The following is a 17,500-nucleotide window of genomic DNA, read 5'->3' as shown; positions in this document are numbered from 1 at the left end:
CCCGCGCTGCACGCAGAGAGGGTGCACACATTATACACACTATATATACACACTATATATACACACACACACATTATACACACTATATATACACACTATATATACACACACATTATACACTTTATACACACATTATAAGCATTATATATAAACACTATATATACACACATTATATATACACATTATATATACACACATTATATACACACATTATATATACACACATTATATATACACAATATATATACACACATATATACACATTATATATACACACTATATATACACACATTATATATACACATTATATATACACACATTATATATACACAATATATATACACACATATATACACATTATATATACACACTATATATACACACATTATATATACACACTATATATACACACTATATAAAACACACATTATATACACACTATATATACACACATTATATATACACATTATATATACACACTATATAAAACACACATTATATACACACTATATATACACACTATATATACACACTATATATACACACATATATACACACTATATATACACACATTATATATACACATTATATATACACACTATATAAAACACATTATATACACACTATATATACACACATTATATACACACTATATATACACACTATATATACACACTATATATACACACATATATACACACTATATATACACACATATATACACATTATATATACACACTATATATACACACATTATATATACACATTATATATACACACTATATATACACACATTATATATACACATTATATATACACACTATATAAAACACACATTATATACACACTATATATACACACTATATATACACACACACATTATACACTTTATACACACACATTATACACACTATATATACACACTATATATACACACACATTATACACACTATATATACACACTATAGATACACACACATTATACACACTATATATACACATTATATATACACACACATTATACACACTATACACACACACACATTATACACTTTATACACACTATATATACACACTATATATACACACATTATACACACTATATATACACACTATATATACACACTATATATACACACATTATACACACTATATATACACACTATATATACACACTATATAAAACATATATACATTATATACACACTATATATACACACACACATTATACACACTATATATACACATTATATATACACATGATACAGTTGAAGTCAGAAGTTTACATACACCTTCGCCAAATACAAATTCCTGACATTTAATCTCAGTAAAAATTCCCCGTTTTAGGTCAGTTAGGATCACCACTTTATTTTAAGATCGTGAAATGTGAGAATAGTAGAGAGAATGATTTATTTCAGCTTTTATTTCTTTCATCACATTCCCAGTGGGTCAGAAGTTTACAGACACTCAATTAGTATTTGGTAGCATTGCCTTTTAAATTGTTTAACTTGGGTCAAACGTTTCGGGTAGCCTTCCACAAGCTTCACACAATAACTTGGGTGAATTTTGGCCCATTCCTCCTGACAGAGCTGGTGTAACTGAGTCAGGTTTGTAGGCCTCCTTGCTCGCACACACTTTTTCAGTTTTGTCCACAAATGTTCTATAGGATTGAGGTCAGGGCTTTGTGATGGCCACTATTATACCTTGACTTTGTTGTCCTTAAGCCATTTTGACATAACTTTGGAAGTATGCTTGGGGTCATTGTCCATTTGGAAGACCCATTTGTGACCAAGCTTTAACTTCCTGACTGATGTCTTGAGATGTTGCTTCAATATATCCACAGCATTTTCCTCCCTCATGATGCCATAATTTTTGTGAAGTGCACCAGTCCCTCCTGCAGCAAACCACCCCCACAACATGATGCTGCCACCCCCGTGCTTCACGGTTGGGATGGTGTTCTTCGGCTTGCAAGCCTCCCCCTTTTTCCTCCAAACGTAACAATGGTCATTATGGCCAAACAGTTCTATTATTGTTTCATCAGACTAGAGGACATTTCTCCAAAAAGTAAGATCTTTGTCCCCATGTGCAGTTGCAAACCGTAGTCTGTCTTTTTTATGGCGGTTTTGGAGCAGGGGCTCCTTCCTTGCTGAGCGGTCTTTCAGGTTATGTTGATATAGGACTCGTTTTGCTGTGAATATAGATACTTTTGTTCCTGTTTTCTCCAGCATCTTCACAAGGTCCTTTGCTGTGTCTCTCTCCAGGTGGTAGCCTACTCTGGTCAGAGGAACCTGAAGGATCTGGTTCAGTTTCTGGAGAAAGAGATGGAAAGAGCAAAGATGGACAGGGCCCAAGTATGTCAACTTTAACCCCTGACCTCTCCTCCAACCCCTCACCTCTCACTCGCCCCTAAACTCTAACCTTCATGTGGAGAAAGAGATGGAAATAGTCACCTTTCCTGACCTCTCCTAACCCTTGACCTCTCCAAACCCCTGATCTCTCCTAACCCTTGACCTCTCCTTACCCCTGATCTCTCCTAACCGCTGACCTCTCCTAACCCCCCTGACCTCTCCTAACCCCTGACCACTCCTAACCCTTGACCTCTCCTAACCCCCTGACCTCTCCTAACCCCTGACCTCTCCTAACCCCCTGATCTCTCCTAACCCCCTGACCTCTCCTCACCCCTGACCTCTCCTAACCCATAACCCCTGATCTCTCCTAACCCCTGACCTCTCCTAACCCCTGACCTCTCCTAATCCCTGACCTCTCCTAACCCTTGAGCTCTCCAAACCCCTGATCACTCCTAACCCCTGACCTCTCCTAATCCCTGACCTCTCCTAACCCCTGACCTCTCCTAACCCCCCGATCTCTCCTAACCCCATGACCTCTCCTAACCCCTGACCTCTCCTAACCCCTGACCCCTCTCCTGACCTCTCTAACCCTAAAGAGGACATGTGTCTGTTTTACTGTGTCTCTGTCTCTTAAAGAGGACATGTGTCTGTTGTACTGTGTCTCTGTCTGTCTCCTAAAGAGGACATGTGTCTGTTTTTCTGTGTCTCTGTCTCTCCTTCCGTGGCCTCCAACTGCTCTTAAACGCTAGTAAAACCAAATGCATGCTTTTCAACCGTTCGCTGCCTGCACCCGCACGCCTGACTAGCATCACCACCCTGGATGGTTCCGACCTTGAATATGTGGACATCTATAAGTACCTAGGTGTCTGGCTAGACTGTAAACTCTCCTTCCAGAGTCATATCAAACATCTCCAATCTAAAATCAAATCTAGAGTCGGCTTTCTATTCCGCAACAAAGCCTCCTTCACTCACGCCGCCAAACTTACCCTAGTAAAACTGACTATCCTACCGATCCTCGACTTCGGCGATGTCATCTACAAAATTGCTTCCAACACTCTACTCAGCAAACTGGATGCAGTTTATCACAGTGCCATCCGTTTTGTCACTAAAGCACCTTATACCACCCACCACTACGACCTGTATGCTCTAGTCGGCTGGCCCTCGCTACATATTCGTCGCCAGACCCACTGGCTCCAGGTCATCTACAAGTCCATGCTAGGTAAAGCTCCGCCTTATCTCAGTTCACTGGTCACGATGGCAACACCCATCCGTAGCACGCGCTCCAGCAGGTGTATCTCACTAATCATCCCTAAAGCCAACACCTCATTTGGCCGCCTTTCGTTCCAGTTCTCTGCTGCCTGTGACTGGAACGAATTGCAAAAATTGCTGAAGTTGGAGACTTTTATCTCCCTCACCAACTTCAAACATCTGCTATCTGAGCAGCTAACCGATCGCTGCAGCTGTACATAGTCTATCAGTAAATAGCCCACCCATTTTTACCTACCTCATCCCCATACTGTTTTTATTTATTTACTTTTCTGCTCTTTTGCACACCAATATCTCTACCTGTACATGACCATCTGATCATTTATCACTCCAGTGTTAATCTGCAAAATTTTAATTATTCGCCTACCTCCTCATGCCTTTTGCACACAATGTATATAGACTCCCCTTTTTTTCTACTGTGTTATTGACTTGTTAATTGTTTACTCCATGTGTAACTCTGTGTTGTCTGTTCACACTGCTATGCTTTATCTTGGCCAGGTCGCAGTTGCAAATGAGAACTTGTTCTCAACTAGCCTACCTGGTTAAATAAAGGTGAAATAAAATAAATAAAATATAGAGGACGTGTCTGTTTTTAATACTCTCTCTCTCTCTCTCTCTCTCCTTCCCCTCTATCTCCCTATCTCTCTCCCTCTCCCTCTCTCTCTCTCTCTCTCTCCTTCCCCTCTATCTCCCTCTCCCTCTCTCTCTTTATCTCTCTCTGTGTATAGGAGGAGGAGGATCGGAGGAAGTACATTGAGACTCAGAAAGCTATTGAGGCCAAAGAAGCAAAAGAAGCAAAAGAGGAAAAACAAGAGCTGTAGTGTGTTTACCTGTAGAATAAAACCTGTAGTTGTAGTAGCTGTAACCTGTAGAATAAAACCTGTAGTTATAGTAGCTGTAACCTGTAGAATAAAACCTGTAGTTATAGTAGCTGTAACCTGTAGAATAAAACCTGTAGTTGTAGTAGCTGTAACCTGTAGAATAAAACCTGTAGTTATAGTAGCTGTAACCTGTAGAATAAAACCTGTAGTTATAGTAGCTGTAACCTGTAGAATAAAACCTGTAGTTATAGTAGCTGTAACCTAGTAGTATAAAACCTGTAGTTATAGTAGCTGTAACCTGTAGAATAAAACCTGTAGTTATAGTAGCTGTAACCTAGTAGTATAAAACCTGTAGTTATAGTAGCTGTAACCTGTAGAATAAAACCTGTAGTTGTAGTAGCTGTAACCTGTAGAATAAAACCTGTAGTTATAGTAGCTGTAACCTGTAGAATAAAACCTGTAGTTATAGTAGCTGTAACCTGTAGAATAAAACCTGTAGTTATAGTAGCTGTAACCTGTAGAATAAAACCTGTAGTTGTAGTAGCTGTAACCTAGTAGTATAAAACCTGTAGTTATAGTAGCTGTAACCTAGTAGTATAAAACCTGTAGTTATAGTAGCTGTAACCTGTAGAATAAAACCTGTAGTTATAGTAGCTGTAACCTAGTAGAATAAAACCTGTAGTTATAGTAGCTGTAACCTAGTAGTATAAAACCTGTAGTTATAGTAGCTGTAACCTAGTAGTATAAAACCTGTAGTTATAGTAGCTGTAACCTGTAGAATAAAACCTGTAGTTATAGTAGCTGTAACCTGTAGAATAAAACCTGTAGTTGTAGTAGCTGTAACCTGTAGAATAAAACCTGTAGTTGTAGTAGCTGTAACCTGTAGAATAAAACCTGTAGTTATAGTAGCTGTAACCTGTAGAATAAAACCTGTAGTTATAGTAGCTGTAACCTAGTAGTATAAAACCTGTAGTTATAGTAGCTGTAACCTGTAGAATAAAACCTGTAGTTATAGTAGCTGTAACCTGTAGAATAAAACCTGTAGTTATAGTAGCTGTAACCTAGTAGTATAAAACCTGTAGTTATAGTAGCTGTAACCTAGCAGTATAAAACCTGTAGTTATAGTAGCTGTAACCTGTAGAATAAAACCTGTAGTTGTAGTAGCTGTAACCTAGTAGTATAAAACCTGTAGTTATAGTAGCTGTAACCTAGCAGTATAAAACCTGTAGTTATAGTAGCTGTAACCTGTAGAATAAAACCTGTAGTTGTAGTAGCTGTAACCTAGTAGTATAAAACCTGTAGTTATAGTAGCTGTAACCTAGCAGTATAAAACCTGTAGTTATAGTAGCTGTAACCTGTAGAATAAAACCTGTAGTTGTAGTAGCTGTAACCTAGTAGTATAAAACCTGTAGTTATAGTAGCTGTAACCTGTAGAATAAAACCTGTAGTTGTAGTAGCTGTAACCTAGTAGTATAAAACCTGTAGTTATAGTAGCTGTAACCTAGTAGTATAAAACCTGTAGTTATAGTAGCTGTAACCTGTAGAATAAAACCTGTAGTTATAGTAGCTGTAACCTAGTAGTATAAAACCTGTAGTTATAGTAGCTGTAACCTGTAGAATAAAACCTGTAGTTATAGTAGCTGTAACCTAGTAGTATAAAACCTGTAGTTATAGTAGCTGTAACCTGTAGAATAAAACCTGTAGTTGTAGTAGCTGTAACCTGTAGAATAAAACCTGTAGTTATAGTAGCTGTAACCTAGTAGTATAAAACCTGTAGTTATAGTAGCTGTAACCTGTAGAATAAAACCTGTAGTTGTAGTAGCTGTAACCTAGTAGTATAAAACCTGTAGTTATAGTAGCTGTAACCTAGTAGTATAAAACCTGTAGTTATAGTAGCTGTAACCTAGTAGAATAAAACCTGTAGTTATAGTAGCTGTAACCTAGTAGTATAAAACCTGTAGTTATAGTAGCTGTAACCTAGTAGTATAAAACCTGTAGTTATAGTAGCTGTAACCTAGTAGTATAAAACCTGTAGTTATAGTAGCTGTAACCTAGTAGTATAAAACCTGTAGTTATAGTAGCTGTAACCTAGTAGTATAAAACCTGTATTTATAGTAGCTGTAACCTAGTAATATAAAACCTGTAACTATTGTTGTAGGTCTTTTGAAACCTTTTTTTTACCCACGATTCTTAGTTCTCTGTTGTTTTTAAACCACTCAGGACCCTGTAACCCCATGCTGAGCAACAATTTATATTAGATATTAGACTGTTTGTATAACTGATTATTGACACCAAAAACAGATCAGATTATTGATCAGATTAAATGAAATAAAATCTTCCATTATCATCTTTGACCTGTTTTGTCCTGATTCTGTTTTCAGCCGAAGAGACAGGTCTATATTTACTGCCCCCTTTAATTCTCTGCACGCACACACACACACACACACACACACACACACACACACACACACACACACACACACACACACACACACACACACACACACACACACACACACACACACACACACACACACACACACACACACACACACACACACACACACACACACACACACACTCTCACTGTCTCTCTCTGTCTCTCTGTCTCTCTCTGTCTCTCTGTCTCTCTGTCTCTCTCTCTCTGATCCACTCTGACTGACACACATAGCCTACTCAGAGAGATGTGATAGTGTTCTGTCCCGTAGTAGCTCGCGCGATCCCGTTGCCTGCACGCGGCCGAGCCTTTTAACGTCGCAATCTCGGTCGACCCCTCGCGACTGGTGGAAACTGGAAACGGACTCGGACACACGCATGCACGCGCTCTGGTCGTTTCCACCACATCAGCCCGGGGATTACAACTGGCGTGGCTCGTGCACAGCTGGCCCGTGTTGTTTATGTAATAGCCGTGGTGCGAACTGATGGTAACATTCAAATTTCACCGTTTGTTTCGTTCTGATGACGGAGCGGCTGGTTCTGTTCGTTCTGATGCTTTGTTAACAACGGAATTTAACAGCGGGAACTGGGAGGAGTGTGAGTGTGAGCTCGAGCTCTCCCGTCACATGCACGTAAAGCACGCACACACACCTCCGTGAAAATCAGCACACCGGAAAATCTGTTTGGAATACGGTGCGTCTCGCGCTCTTAACCTCTACCAGGGGAGAGGCCGCCCCGTTGCGGACAGAGGGCAGGCCGGAGAGAGAGACAGAGAGGAGGAGGAGGAGGAGGAGGAGGGTTGGTATAACGGGCATAGGTTCGTCTGTCGGTCTGAGGGATTCAGACAGCGGGTAGCTGTTCTCTACTGTAGCCGCATCGCAGTCACCCAACCCCTATACATCTGCTGCTGTGGCCCGCTGACTGACTGGAGGATGAACGGAAGGGATTAACGACGAGGGAGAAAGAGAGAGGGGGAAGAGGAGAGGGATAGAGAAAGGATGGGTAAGGACCAGGACCTGCTTCATGCGGTGAAGACCGAGGATCTTCTGACGGCGCAGCGGCTTCTCCAGCGACCCAGGCCCGGGAAAACCAGTCAGTACCCCCTTGCTCTCTCTAACCCACACACTGGACACACACACACTGACATGCACACGCACATACACGCAGACGCAAACGCATGCTTCACAACGATGTCAGGACAGTGGCGGGGTGTGTGTGTGATGTATGTGTGTATCCCGCAGGTTGGGACAAATCCGTTGTGATGTCGATAAACACGCGTTTGTACATGTGTGTGATAGAGAGAGATGATGAGGGTAATGATGATGATGAGGAAGATGAGGAAGATGAGGGAATTGATGATGATGATGATGATGAGGAAGATGAGGGAATTGATGATGATGAGGAGGATGATGAGGGAGATGAAATCAAATCAAATCACATTTTATTTGCCGAACACCACAGGTATTACACCTCACAGTGAAATGTTGAATACAACAGGTGTAGTAGACCTCACAGTGAAATGCTGAATACAACAGGTGTAGTAGACCTCACAGTGAAATGATGAATACAACAGGTGTAGTAGACCTCACAGTGAACTGCTGAATACAACAGGTGTAGACCTCACAGTGAAATGCTGAATACAACAGGTGTAGTAGACCTCACAGTGAAATGATGAATACAACAGGTGTAGTAGACCTCACAGTGAACTGCTGAATACAACAGGTGTAGACCTCACAGTGAAATGCTGAATACAACAGGTGTAGTAGACCTCACAGTGAAATGCTGAATACAACAGGTGTTACACCTCAGTGAAATGCTGAATACAACAGGTGTAGTAGACCTCACAGTGAAATGCTGAATACAACAGGTGTTACACCTCACAGTGAAATGTTTACTAACAAGCCCTTAACCAACAATGCAGTTTTAAGAAAAAATAAATAATATTTAAAACAGATAATAACAACAAATAATTAAAGAGCAGCAGAAAATAACAGAGTCAATGTGTAGGCTATATACAGGGTATTACGGTACAGAGTCAATGTGGAGGCTATATACAGGGTATTACGGTACAGAGTCAATGTGGAGGCTATATACAGGGTATTACGGTACAGAGTCAATGTGGAGGCTATATACAGGGTATTACGGTACAGAGTCAATGTGGAGGCTATATACAGGGGGTACCGGTACAGAGTAAATGTGGAGGCTATATACAGGGTGTTACGGTACAGAGTCAATGTGGAGGCTATATACAGGGTATTATGGTACAGAGTCAATGTGGAGGTTATATACAGGGTATTAAGGTACAGAGTCAATGTGGAGGCTATATACAGGGTATTACGGTACAGAGTCAATGTGGAGGCTATATACAGGGTATTACGGTACAGAGTCAATGTGGAGGCTATATACAGGGTATTACGGTACAGAGTCAATGTGGAGGCTATATACAGGGTATTACGGTACAGAGTCAATGTGGAGGCTATATACAGGGTATTACGGTACAGAGTCAATGTGGATGCTATATACAGGGTATTACGGTACAGAGTCAATGTGGAGGTTATATACAGGGTATTAAGGTACAGAGTCAATGTGGAGGTTATATACAGGGTATTAAGGTACAGAGTCAATGTGGAGGCTATATACAGGGTGTTACGGTACAGAGTCAATGTGGAGGCTATATACAGGGTGTTACGGTACAGAGTCAATGTGGAGGTTATATACAGGGTATTAAGGTACAGAGTCAATGTGGAGGCTATATACAGGGGGTACCGGTACAGAGTAAATGTGGAGGCTATATACAGGGTATTACGGTACAGAGTCAATGTGGAGGCTATATACAGGGTATTAAGGTACAGAGTCAATGTGGAGGCTATATACAGGGTATTAAGGTACAGAGTCAATGTGGAGGCTATATACAGGGTATTAAGGTACAGAGTCAATGTGGAGGCTATATACAGGGTATTACGGTACAGAGTCAATGTGGAGGCTATATACAGGGGGTACCGGTACAGAGTCAATGTGGAGGCTATATACAGGGGGTACCGGTACAGAGTCAATGTGGAGGCTATATACAGGGGGTACCGATACAGAGTCAATGTGGAGGCTATATACAGGGTATTACGGTACAGAGTCAATGTGGAGGCTATATACAGGGTATTACGGTACAGAGTCAATGTGGAGGCTATATACAGGGTATTACGGTACAGAGTCAATGTGGAGGCTATATACAGGGTATTACGGTACAGAGTCAATGTGGAGGCTATATACAGGGGGTACCAGTACAGAGTCAATGTGGAGACTATATACAGGGGGTACCGGTACAGAGTCAGTGTGGAGGCTATATACAGGGTATTACGGTACTGAGTCAATGTGGAGGCTATATACAGGGTATTACGGTACAGAGTCAATGTGGAGGCTATATACAGGGTATTACGGTACAGAGTCAATGTGGAGGCTATATACAGGGTATTACGGTACAGAGTCAATGTGGAGGCTATATACTGGGGGTACCGGTACAGAGTCAAGGTGGAGGCTATATACAGGGGGTACAGAGTCAATGTGGAGGCTATATACAGGGTGTACCTGTACAGAGTCAATGTGGAGGCTATATACAGGGGGTACCAGTACAGAGTCAATGTGGAGGCTATATACAGGGGGTACCTGTACAGAGTCAATGTGGAGGCTATATACAGGGGGTACCGGTACAGAGTAAATGTGGAGGCTATATACAGGGTGTTATGGTACAGAGTCAATGTGGAGGCTATATACAGGGTGTTACGGTACAGAGTCAATGTGGAGGCTATATACAGGGTATTACGGTACTGAGTCAATGTGGAGGCTATATACAGGGTATTACGGTACAGAGTCAATGTGGAGGCTATATACAGGGTATTACGGTACAGAGTCAATGTGGAGGCTATATACAGGGTATTACGGTACAGAGTCAATGTGGAGGCTATATACAGGGGGTACTGGTACAGAGTCAATGTGGAGGCTATATACAGGGGGTACCGGTACAGAGTCAATGTGGAGGCTATATACAGGGTATTACGGTACAGAGTCAATGTGGAGGCTATATACTGGGGGTACCGGTACAGAGTCAAGGTGGAGGCTATATACAGGGGGTACAGAGTCAATGTGGAGGCTATATACAGGGGGTACCTGTACAGAGTCAATGTGGAGGCTATATACAGGGGGTACCTGTACAGAGTCAATATGGAGGCTATATACAGGGGGTACCAGTACAGAGTCAATGTGGAGGCTATATACAGGGGTACTGGTACAGAGTCAATGTGGAGGCTATATACAGGCGGTACCTGTACAGAGTCAATGTGGAGGCTATATACAGGGGGTACCGGTACAGAGTAAATGTGGAGGCTATATACAGGGTGTTATGGTACAGAGTCAATGTGGAGGCTATATACAGGGTGTTACGGTACAGAGTCAATGTGGAGGCTATATACAGGGGGTACCTGTACAGAGTCAATGTGGAGGCTATATACAGGGGGTACAGAGTCAATGTGGAGGCTATATACAGGGTGTTTCGGTACAGAGTCAATGTGGAGGCTATATACAGGGGGTGCCGGTACAGAGTCAATGTGGAGGCTATATACAGGGGGTACCGGTACAGAGTCAAGGTGGAGGCTATATACAGGGGGTACCGGTACAGAGTCAAGGTGGAGGCTATATACAGGGGGTACCGGTACAGAGTAAATGTGGAGGCTATATACAGGGGGTACCGGTACAGAGTAAATATGGAGACTATATATAGACCTAATAGAGACCTAATGTTGTTGTAGACCTAATATAGACCTAACACTGTTTTAGACCTAATGTTATTATCAACCTAATGCTGTTATAGACCTAATATTGACCTAATACATTTATAGACCTAATGCTGTTATAGACCGAATACTGTTATAGACCTAATGATGTAATAGACCTAATATAGACCTAATACTGTTAGAGACCTAATATAGACCTAATACTGTTATAGACCTAATACTGTTATAGACCTATTGCTGTTATAGACCTAATACTGTTAGAGACCTAATATAGACCTAATGCTGTTATAGACCTAATATAGACCTAATACTGTTATAGACCTAATACTGTTATAGACCTAATGCTGTTATAGACCTAATGCTGTTATAGACCTAATACTGTTATAGACCTAATATAGACCTAATACTGTTATAGACCTAATACTGTTATAGACCTAATGCTGTTATAGACCTAATGCTGTTATAGACCTAATACTGTTATAGACCTAATACTGTTATAGACCTAATATGTTATAGACCTCATGCTGTTATAGACCTAATATAGACCTAATACTGTTATAGACCTAATATTGTTATAGACCTAATGCTGTTATAGACCTCATGCTGTTATAGACCTAATACTGTAATAGACCTAATATAGACCTAATACTGTTATAGACCTAATACTGTTATAGACCTAATGCTGTTATAGACCTAATGCTGTTATAGACCTAATATAGACCTAATGCTGTTATAGACCTAATGCTGTTATAGACCTAATAGAGACCTAATGCTGTTATAGACCTCATGCTGTTATAGACCTAATATAGACCTAATACTGTTATAGACCTAATATAGACCTAATGCTGTTATAGACCTAATATGTTATAGACCTAATACTGTTATAGACCTAATACTGTTATAGACCTAATACTGACCTATAGACCTAATACTGTTATAGACCTAATGCTGTTATAGACCTAATATAGACCTAATGCTGTTATAGACCTAATGCTGTTTGACCTAATATATAGACCTTAGACCTAATTCTGTTATTGACCTAATATAGACCTAATGCTGTTATAGACCTAATACTGTTATTGACCTAATATAGACCTATTGCTGTTATAGACCTAATTCTATTATAGACCTAATATAGACCTAATGCTGTTATAGACCTAATACTGATATAGACCTAATACTGTTATAGACCTAATATAGACCTAATACTGTTATAGACCTAATATAGACCTAATACTGTTATAGACCTAATACTGATATAGACCTAACACTGTTATTGACCTAATTCTGTTATAGACCTAATGCTGTTATAGACCTAATGCTGTTATAGACCTAATATAGACCTAATGCTCTTATAGACCTAATACTGTTATAGACCTAATGCTGTAATAGACCTAATGCTGTTATTGACCTAATACTGTTATAGACCTAATACTGTTATAGACCTAATATAGACCTAATACTGTTATAGACCTAATTCTGTTATAGACCTAATATAGACCTAATGCTGTTATAGACCTAATGCTGTTATAGACCTAATACTGTTATAGACCTAATATTGTTATAGACCGAATTCTGTTATAGACCTAATATAGACCTAATACTGTTATAGACCTCATGCTGTTATATACCTAATACTGTTATAGACCTAATACTGTTATAGACCTAATATAGACCTAATACTGTTATAGACCTCATTCTGTTATAGACCTAATATAGACCTAATACTGTTATAGACCTAATACTGTATAGACCTAATATAGACCTAATCCTGTTATAGACCTAATATAGACCTAATACTGTTATAGACCTAATACTGTTATAGACCTAATATAGACCTAATACTGTTATAGACCTAATACTGATATAGACCTAATATAGACCTAAACTATAGACCTAATACTGTTATAGACCTAATACTGTATAGACCTAATACTAATTATATACCTAATACTGTTATAGACCTAATATAGACCTAATACTGTTATTGACCTAATACTGTTATAGACCTAATATAGACCTAATACTGTTATAGACCTAATACTGTTATAGACCTAATACTGTTATAGACCTAATACTGTTATAGACATAATATAGACCTAATGCTGTTATAGACCTAATGCTGTTATATACCTAATACTGTTATAGACCTAATATAGACCTAATTCTGTTATAGACCTAATATAGACCTAATGCTGTTATAGACCTAATACTGTTATAGACCTAATATTGTTATAGACCTAATTCTGTTATAGACCTAATAAAGACCTAATACTGTTATAGACCTAATACTGATATAGACCTAATACTGTTATTGACCTAATGCTGTTATAGACCTAATGCTGTTATAGACCTAATGCTGTTATAGACCTAATATAGACCTAATGCTCTTATAGACCTAATACTGTTATAGACCTAATGCTGTAATAGACCTAATGCTGTTATTGACCTAATACTGTTATAGATCTAATATAGACCTAATACTGTTATAGACCTAATGCTGTTATAGACCTAATAGAGACCTAATGCTGTTATAGACCTCATGCTGTTATAGACCTAATATAGACCTAATGCTGTTATAGACCTAATACTGTTATAGACCTAATATAGACCTAATGCTGTTATTGACCTAATGCTGTTATAGACCTAATACTGTTATAGACCTAATATTGTTATAGACCTAATTCTGTTATAGACCTAATAAAGACCTAATACTGTTATACACCTAATTCTGTTATAGACCTAATATAGACCTAATGCTGTTATAGACCTAATGCTGTGATAGACCTCATGCTGTTATAGACCTAATATAGACCTAATGCTGTTATAGACCTAATACTGTTATAGACCTAATATAGACCTAATGCTGTTATAGACCTAATTCTGTTATAGACCTAATATAGACCTAATACTGTTATACACCTAATGCTGTTATAGACTTAATAGAGACCTAATGCTGTGATAGACCTCATGCTGTTATAGACCTAATATAGACCTAATGCTGTTATAGACCTAATACCGTTATAGACCTAATATAGACCTAATGCTGTTATAGACCTAATGCTGTTATAGACCTAATACTGTTATAGACCTAATATTGTTATAGACCGAATTCTGTTATAGACCTAATATAGACCTAATACTGTTATAGACCTCATGCTGTTATATACCTAATACTGTTATAGACCTAATACTGTTATAGACCTAATATAGACCTCATGCTGTTATAGACCTAATATAGACCTAATGCTGTTATAGACCTAATGCTGTATAGACCTAATATAGACCTAATGCTGTTATAGACCTAATGCTGTTATAGACCTAATACTGTTATAGACCTAATACTGTTATAGACCTAATATAGACCTAATACTGTTATAGACCTAATACTGATATAGACCTAATATAGACCTAATACTGTTATAGACCTAATACTGATATAGACCTAATATAGACCAAATACTGTTGTAGACCTAATACTGTTGTAGACCTAATACTGTTATAGACCTCATATAGACCTAATACTGTTATAGACCTAATACTGTTATAGACCTAATATAGACCTAATACTGTTATAGACCTAATACTGATATAGACCTAATATAGACCTAATACTGTTATAGACCTAATACTGATATAGACCTAATATAGACCAAATACTGTTGTAGACCTAATACTGTTATAGACCTAATACTGTTATAGACCTCATATAGACCTAATACTGTTATAGACCTAATACTGATATAGACCCAATATAGACCAAATACTGTTATAGACCTAATACTGTTATAGACCGAATGCTGTTATAGACCTAATGTTGTTATAGACCTAATGCTGTTATAGACCTCATATACACCTCATGCTGTTATAGACCTAATGCTGTTATAGACCTAATGCTGTTATATACCTAATACTTTTATAGACCTAATATAGACCTAATGCTGTTATAGACCTAATATAGACCTAATACTGATATAGACCTAATATAGCCCTCATACTGTTATAGACCTAATGCTGTTACAGACCTAATACTGATATAGACCTAATATAGACCTAATGCTGTTATATACCTAATACTGTTATAGACCTAATATAGACCTAATACTGTTATTGACCTAATACTGTTATAGACCTAATATAGACCTAATACTGTTATAGACCTAATGCTGTTATAGACCTAATATAGACATAATATAGACCTAATGCTGTTATAGACCTAATGCTGTTATATACCTAATACTGTTATAGACCTAATATAGACCTAATACTGTTATAGACATAATACTGTTATAGACCTAATGCTGTTATAGACCTAATGCTGTTATATACCTAATACTGTTATAGACCTAATATAGACCTAATTCTGTTATAGACCTAATATAGACCTAATGCTGTTATAGACCTAATACTGTTATAGACCTAATTCTGTTATAGACCTAATACTGTTATAGACCTAATGCTCTTATAGACCTAATACTGTTATAGACCTAATACCGTTATAGACCTAAACTGTTATAGACCTAATACTGTTATAGACCTAATACTGTTATAGACCTAATATTGTTATAGACCTAATGCTGTTATAGACCTAATATAGACCTAATGCTGTTATAGACCTAATATAGACCTAATGCTCTTGTAGACCTAATACTGTTATAGACCTAATACTGTTATAGACCTAATGCTGTTATAGACCCAATACTGTTATTGACCTAATTCTGTTATAGACCTAATGCTGTTATAGACCTAATGCTGTTATAGACCTAATATAGACCTAATGCTGTTATAGACCTAATACTGTTATAGACCAAATGCTGTTATAGACCTAATGCTCTTATAGACCTAATACTGTTATAGACCTAATATAGACCTAATTCTGTTATAGACCTAATACTGATATAGACCTAATACTGTTACAGACCAAATGCTCTTTTAGACCTAATGCTCTTATAGACCTAATACTGTTATAGACCTAATATAGACCTAATTCTGTTATAGACCTAATGCTGTTATAGACCTAATACTGTTATAGACTTAATATAGACCTAATGCTGTTATAGACCAAATACTGTTGTAGACCTAATACTGTTATAGACCTAATGCTGTTATAGACCTAATACTGTTATAGACCTAATACCGTTATAGACCTAAACTGTTATAGACCTAATACTGTTATAGACCTAATATAGACCTAATGCTGTTATAGACCTAATGCTGTTATAGACCTAATGCTGTTATAGACCTAATGCTGTTATAGACCTAATGCTGTTATAGACCTAATACTGTTATATACCTAATTCTGATATTGACCTAATATAGACCTAATGCTGTTATAGACCTAATATTGTTATAGACCTAATTCTATTATAGACCTAATATAGACCTAATGCTGCTATAGACCTAATACTGTTTTTGACCTAATATAGAGCTAATGCTGTTATAGACCTAATATTGTTATAGACCTAATATTGTTATGGACCTAATTCTATTATAGACCTAATATAGACCTAATTCTGTTATTGACCTAATATAGACCTAATGCTGTTATAGACCTAATACTGTTATAGACCTCATGCTGTTATAGACCTAATGCTGTTATAGACCTCATGCTGTTATAGACCTCATGCTGTTATAGACCTCATGCTGTTATAGACCTAATGCTGTTATAGACCTCATGCTGGTATAGACCTCATGCTGTTATAGACCTCATGCTGTTATAGACCTAATGCTGTTATAGACCTCATGCTGTTATAGACCTCATGCTGTTATAGACCTAATATAGACCTAATACTGTTATAGACCTAATTCTGTTATTGACCTAATATAGACCTAATGCTGTTATAGACCT

The 17,500-nt window shown here is 38.1% G+C and overlaps 2 protein-coding genes across 3 annotated transcripts in view; both read left to right on the top strand.

Annotated features, from left to right (window-relative positions):
• zgc:136472 (uncharacterized protein LOC678514 homolog) overlaps positions 1–6,784 on the top strand; it is a 28,780-nt gene extending 21,996 nt beyond the window's left edge. Inside the window, exons 9-12 of one of the 2 annotated variants that reach the window (XM_042315714.1) lie at positions 1–21; positions 2,262–2,351; positions 4,343–4,464; positions 4,573–6,784. The exon at positions 1–21 is cut by the window's left edge and continues 161 nt beyond it. In XM_042315714.1, the coding sequence (XP_042171648.1) occupies positions 1–21; positions 2,262–2,351; positions 4,343–4,435 (204 nt within the window). In that variant the 3' untranslated portion in view covers positions 4,436–4,464; positions 4,573–6,784. Of the gene's footprint in view, positions 22–2,261; positions 2,352–4,342 lie in introns of both variants that reach the window. The other variant, XM_042315712.1, reaches the window with a different exon arrangement.
• Positions 6,785–7,172: 388 nt separating this feature from the next.
• The window catches only part of si:dkeyp-9d4.3 (caskin-1), a 102,840-nt gene continuing 92,512 nt past the window's right edge, over positions 7,173–17,500 (top strand). Inside the window, exon 1 of the mRNA XM_042315711.1 lies at positions 7,173–7,963. Within this exon, the coding sequence (XP_042171645.1) occupies positions 7,870–7,963 (94 nt within the window). The 5' untranslated portion in view covers positions 7,173–7,869. The remainder of the gene's footprint in view (positions 7,964–17,500) is intronic.

Source organism: Oncorhynchus tshawytscha, unplaced genomic scaffold, assembly GCF_018296145.1.
Source record: "Oncorhynchus tshawytscha isolate Ot180627B unplaced genomic scaffold, Otsh_v2.0 Un_contig_3205_pilon_pilon, whole genome shotgun sequence".
Classification (NCBI taxonomy): Eukaryota; Metazoa; Chordata; class Actinopteri; order Salmoniformes; family Salmonidae; genus Oncorhynchus; species Oncorhynchus tshawytscha.
Note: the sequence above shows the minus strand (reverse complement) of the source record. Positions and strands in the feature narration are given on the sequence as shown.